The sequence below is a fragment of the Oryzias melastigma genome, linkage group LG19 (genome assembly GCF_002922805.2).
Source record: "Oryzias melastigma strain HK-1 linkage group LG19, ASM292280v2, whole genome shotgun sequence".
Lineage (NCBI taxonomy): Eukaryota > Metazoa > Chordata > Actinopteri > Beloniformes > Adrianichthyidae > Oryzias > Oryzias melastigma.
The window spans coordinates 2,970,534-2,976,451 of NC_050530.1; the positions used below are offsets into that span (position 1 = coordinate 2,970,534).

Consider the following 5,918-nt stretch of genomic DNA (forward strand, 5'->3'; position numbering starts at 1 on the left):
TCTATATATATATATATATATACAATATATATATATATCTATATATATACTGTATATATATGTATATATATATATACATATAAATATAGATATATATATATATATATCTAGAAAATAAAGCTGAAGCTAAAGTTTAAAAGATGTTGAACTACACGGCTCCTCTTACTCCTGCCGTCCAGCGAAGGTGTAGGAGCGCGTCCAGGGGTTGGGGATGGAGAGGCGGGGAGCGATGCTGAGGCCGGGCAGGTATGCAGCGAGCGACCCCTCCAGCAGGTCGGGGCTCCCGCACACGGCGTACTCAGTCTTGCAAACGTACAGGCACTTCGCAAAGAAACACGTGTTGTTTGCTGTTTGAGAAGCACAAGTCAATATGTGAACTGAAGCTGTTTGTCATCATTAGAAAACTTTGCTTTATGCGGTAAAGAGGTCTGGACTGTTTCCTGTAGCGTCTGAGGAGATCTTGTTCGACACCTCAGGGGGTCAGATTTGGATCAGCTTAATTAAAAACCAGATTGTACGCTTAAAAAAAAAAAAAGTGAAAATAAGACGCAAATTTGGAAAAAAAAAACATTTGAAAAAAGAAAAAAATTAATAAAAATTGAAAAATAATTTGAAAAATGTGAATAAATAAATTTGGAAACTTGAAAAACTTATTGTGAAATGTGAAAAAAGTGTAGATTTAAAACTTGAATAATTAATTAATTTGAATATATTAAATTAATAAAAGTAATTAAAATATGTAAATCAATTAAATTGATTAAATTGATCAAAAATGAATAAAAAGTTGAAAATATAAATAAACAGTTTTTTTTATCGGTTTTCTTCTTCTTCTTTCTATCTAAACTTTTAATTTACACTTATTTTTTTTTTTGCTTGTAACCTTACAATATTTCTTTGAAGTTCATAATATTACGTTTTCAAATATATAATTTCATTTTACACATTTTAAGGGTGTACTTTAGAGTTTAAAATTGTTTTCAAATTATTTTTCAAGTTTACATTTTGGTTTTTCATTCAGTTCAAGCTGATCCAAATCTGCTTCCAAAGCTGCAGTGAAATCATTTTTAAAATGTTTCCAACCAAAAGGAGATTATCTCATTAAAAAGATCTTTACTTTCAGTCTTTAGTTTTCTTTCCTTTTGCATAAATAAATCCTGGAGAAACTGTTATCAAAATTCCTCATCTCAACTGGATAAAATCTCATCTCATCACGTCACTTTTAGATCAAATCAGAGATAATCATCAGGGAGGATGCAGGTTTTATTTACCAAAGTTTAAGCTATAAATCTCTTAATTCTTGATGTTTCACTTGTGAGGGACTCAGACGAGGCGGCTGGTACCTGGTGAGGTGAAGAAAACGGCCCGCAGGTCGTCATTGAGGGTCACCTGGAGAACTTCTCCTGAGACGTTGACTCTTCTGCCAGAAACAGGTGGAACTCTCCTGAAATCTAGAATTCTACAAGACAGTTGAACCGCATTAAATGAGATTTATCAAACATTTTGATTTTGTTCTTGTAAACGCTGACTTTTTTCTTATAATTTTACTACTTTATCCTCACATATTTATTTTTCTTTCATGGTTGCCTAATACTCGTAAGTATTAATAGTATTATTAATAATGGTAAGAAAAAGGATCAAAAAGGCAAAAGGAGGGGCGGAAAACAGTCATGTTGAGAATTTGTCACTCCATAATAAACCGCTTTGAAGCATTTTCTTTTGTCTTCCTTAGTCAAACCTGACTAAATGATTATTATACCGATGGAGGGGGCCCCATGGTATGGTTCGCCTGGGGCCCCCAAACTGCTAGGTCCGCCCCTGCCTAATGTCTTATTTTTCCGACTGTGACTATTTATCCCATTTTTGTTGGTTGTTGTTTATTTTTCTTGAGATTCTGCTATTTAATAAAAAAATAATGACTCTGACAAGAGCTTTAATGTTTGTAGAGTTCCCAAAGAGGGAATAGTTTCACGTGAAGCTGCTGTACAGTCAATTTTTCTAAAAAATAAGATATTATTTGAACAGAAAAGATGGTAAACAGTAGTTTACCATCTTCTCTTCCAATCAGACATGGTGTCGACATGTGACATCACCTGGAAGACTCAGGTTTGACATTAGGAAGCCACAGAGCCAAGATTTTCAGTATAAAGGTTAATAAACTGCATGTTTAGTCCTCCAGTGTGAGGAGAGCAGTTCATGCCAACATTAAGATGATGGCAGTTTTATGTATTTTTATCTTCCACCATTTAGCTGATTATCAGCACAAGTGCGACTTCCTGACAGATTCCCGCTGTGTTCTCCGTCTGGCTGTGCTCACGGACTCCGTGAAGAGTTTATGTCTTCCTTACGGCCACATTTCAGCCGCGCTGACGGTAATCAGACGATCCGGGTGTGAAGCGGTTTCTAAAACTGCCTGATTGAAAGTGATAATGATGAGAGCTCCTGGCAGCCGAGACACTCTGGTAACACACTGTGACACATTAACACACAAATGTGGAAGACGCTGATAATATGAAGATATCTGCCTTTCAGCAGCAGCAGGTTGCAGCGTCGGCAGGATTGTTTCGACGTCTGACGTGGCGCTGCTGCTGTTTTCAGCCTCGTCCGGTGAAGTGATGACTTATCACTGTGTGTGGCGCCTTAATGATACCGTCTAGCCTGGACGAGTGTGTTCAGAGGGAATCAGTGTGGTTACGTAAAGTGAGTGTTAAGGTTAAACCTGGTGGTTTGGAGGGATCAGCAAGTTGGGAAAGCCTGGATTTTATTAGGTGTTGCAATCATTGTGGAAACTCTTATTTAAAAAAAAAAAAGATTTTAAAGTCATGTTTTTAAAATTATTAAGGAGATTTATGAATGTTTTCCTACATTCTCTACACCATTTTTTAATTATTTCATTTAGTAACCATACATAACATCAAAATAATACTATATAAACATAGTTAATAAATGAAAAGGAGCAGAAAGAAGAAAACTTATATTATCTGCCACTATTATTAAATCAATCAAATTAAATCAAACAAGAAAAATGAATACATAGGTATATATAAACAAAAATACTCATTTACATAAACAGTTGTCTAAACAAACCCTAATTTAATTCTATTTACCCACACTATGTCCAGTTATGTTAACTATATAGGATTTATGAAATTATTTTTCTACAACTTATCTCTAATATTTGCTTAACATCTCCTTCTTGATAAGCCTGTTAAAGGCAGCAAGTGTTTTTATATCTTTAATTTCCTCATCAAGTAGATTCCATATGTTGGGACCGTACACTGAGACAGATCTCTCCAACACTTTTGTCAGAAATTTTGGTTTTCTTTAAACTTATTTAAAGTAAAAAAAGTATTAAAAGTTAACCAAATTTCTGGAAATGAGAAAAACAGTTTCACTAAAGACTTGTTTTTCTTGAGACAAGGGTCCCTTTATTGCCTTAAAGTCCCCCTTCAATGAAAATCCTGTTATTTGAGTTTTTAACATGTATGTTTAGCATTTTCATTATGAAAGAGAACAACTAGAAAAGCTGCATTACCTGCAATCATCCTAGTGTGAATGCTTTTTGCTGAAAGTAGTCGCCAAAGATGCTAAAAATGGTGACGCAATTTACTTTAACTGCTGAAGGGATTTGCTGAAAATGCAAAAGTTATTTGTAAAATGTGCTAAAAGACTGGAAACTTTATTAAATAACTATGGAAGAGTGCTGAAGTTGACCTATTTTTTTTTTTTATTAGGTAGTAAATTTGCTTAAAAATCCCTAATACATTCCAATTTTGCAAAAATATTTATGCTTAAATATGAGCTAAACTCCAAATGAGCCCAAAAAAACCTTAATAGATGTTAAATTAGCCAAACAAGCTAGCACATTGCTTAAATACTAGCTACAAAATAGCCTAAAATTCCTGTTAGCATGTTGCTAAAATAGAAGCTAAACTCGTAATTAGCCTGAAAACTCCAGAAGATGTTCAAATTAGCTAAAAAAAGTAAATTTAATTATTTCTGCAGATCAGTAGATTGGACATTATTGGAAAGATCAGAAAGGGTTCATAGAAGCTAAACTCTAAATTAATTAAAAACTCCAGTAGGAAACAAACTAGCCAAAAATGTTAGCATGTTGCTAAAATATTAGCTAAACTCAGAATTAGCATAAAAAATACCTCAGTAGATGCCAGGTTACCCAAATGAGCTAGCATTATGCTAATATAACAGATCAATGCCAATTTTTTTGTTGAGAATTACAATAACAGATTACAAGAATTAAAGATTGTGCTCATCTTAGCTCCAAAAGCCACGCCCCCTCAGAGGAGATCTGGGAAACAGAAGCTTCAGATCAACATGAAAAATGGCTTTTTAAGACATTTAGGTTGTGGGATTTTGATTAAAAACTTCACAATCATAATTAAAACACTACGGAGAAGATTTTTTAAAATTAAAAATATGTCATAGGAGGACTTTAATTTTCAACAATTAATCAAATTGAATTAAAAATTAAATAAAATTTTGATTAATTTTATCTAATTTAAATCAAATTAAATTTAAAGACAGATATGTTTTTCCCCACAGGCCTCCACTCTCACCTGGATTTACTGAGTAAACATTAACAAAATCTTAGTTATCGAAGGCGCACCTGTCCAGGTGAAAAGCTGCGATCTCAGCGTTGTGTCTCTGGAAGTCGACAAAATAAAAGAAGTCCTCGGGCGTCTCTTCGTCTCTCTGCTGCCTGAGACACAGACAGACACTTCCATTAACCTCGAGTGTGTAATCATCGACACTCACGCTGCAATTTAACAGCCAAACAGATGATTTAGCTGCAGTTAAATAATATGGAGTGTGACATATATACAGTCATTAAAGTCACACTAGCTGCTGTAAACACACAAGAAAAGAAAAGACGTGTTCTTGAATTTATGAGAAAATGTTGAATGAATCTGTATTAAGATGAATTATTTGATTAGATCTGGACTTTATTCTTCATTTTTGGTCATAAACCTGGTATTCTGTTGTGCTGTTGTGCCTCAAAGGCTCATATTTTGACTCAGAAATACTGCAAAGTGGAAATTTCAAGCTTCTCTGCTGGAACATGCACAGGATTTTTGAGGGGCTCAATTTTGGAAAAGACATTTTTTTGTGTTTTTTTCCTCAAAGCAATATGAGAATTAAGAACATAAAAAAATAATAGATAACTAGTCAGCGAAATGACCTGTGTAGGTAAAAGTGATACAAATGTCATTTTTTTGGAAAAAGTTATTGTCAACATGAGTTCATTCACTTTAGGGCTGCCATGATTAGTCAACTAATTAACTATTAAAATAGTTGAGGACTAATTTAATTGTCGATTAGTTGTTACTTTATATTATATGGACTCAGAGTGTAGTAATGTTGAAAGTTATAATGGCATTATGCTAGCTTTTTGGACTATTTTAGCATTTATTAAGGTTTTTTAGGCTAGTTTAGCTAATATTTCAGCTGCATGGTAGCTATTTTGGCTAGTTTGGTATTTTTTCTGTTTTTTTAGGCTAATTTGGAGTTAGCTAATGTTTCAGCTGCAAGGTAGCTATTTTGGCTAGTTTCAATATTTTTTTCTGTTTTTTAGGCTAATTTGGAGTTAGCTAATGTTTCCGCTGCATGTTAGCTATTTTGGCTAATTTGGGCTTTTTTTCCATTTTTTAAGCTAATCCAGTTTGCGCATGACTCAGTTAGTTGACTAATTGGAAAAAATAATCGATAATTAGTGGACTATTAAAATAATTGTTTGTGGCAGCAAAAATTCACTTTATTATAGACTTGGATTATTTTCATTTGTTATTTCTCTTTGTTTTTTTTTTCTTAGATCACTAGCAATAGTTAATTAATATGAATTTGAATAAAAACTTTCCAAAAAACAACAGTACTCAAGCACCCCAGAGCCCCATGTGTGCACG

The 5,918-nt window shown here is 33.6% G+C and overlaps 1 protein-coding gene across 1 annotated transcript in view; it reads right to left on the reverse strand.

The window, feature by feature from the left end:
* The window catches only part of fam20a (FAM20A golgi associated secretory pathway pseudokinase), a 16,529-nt gene that overhangs the window by 2,411 nt on the left and 8,200 nt on the right, over window positions 1-5,918 (reverse strand). Inside the window, exons 5-7 of the mRNA XM_024285465.2 lie at window positions 4,625-4,717; window positions 1,341-1,456; window positions 167-347 (exon numbers count right to left, since the gene is read on the reverse strand). Coding sequence (XP_024141233.1) covers window positions 167-347; window positions 1,341-1,456; window positions 4,625-4,717 — 390 coding nt within the window. The remainder of the gene's footprint in view (window positions 1-166; window positions 348-1,340; window positions 1,457-4,624; window positions 4,718-5,918) is intronic.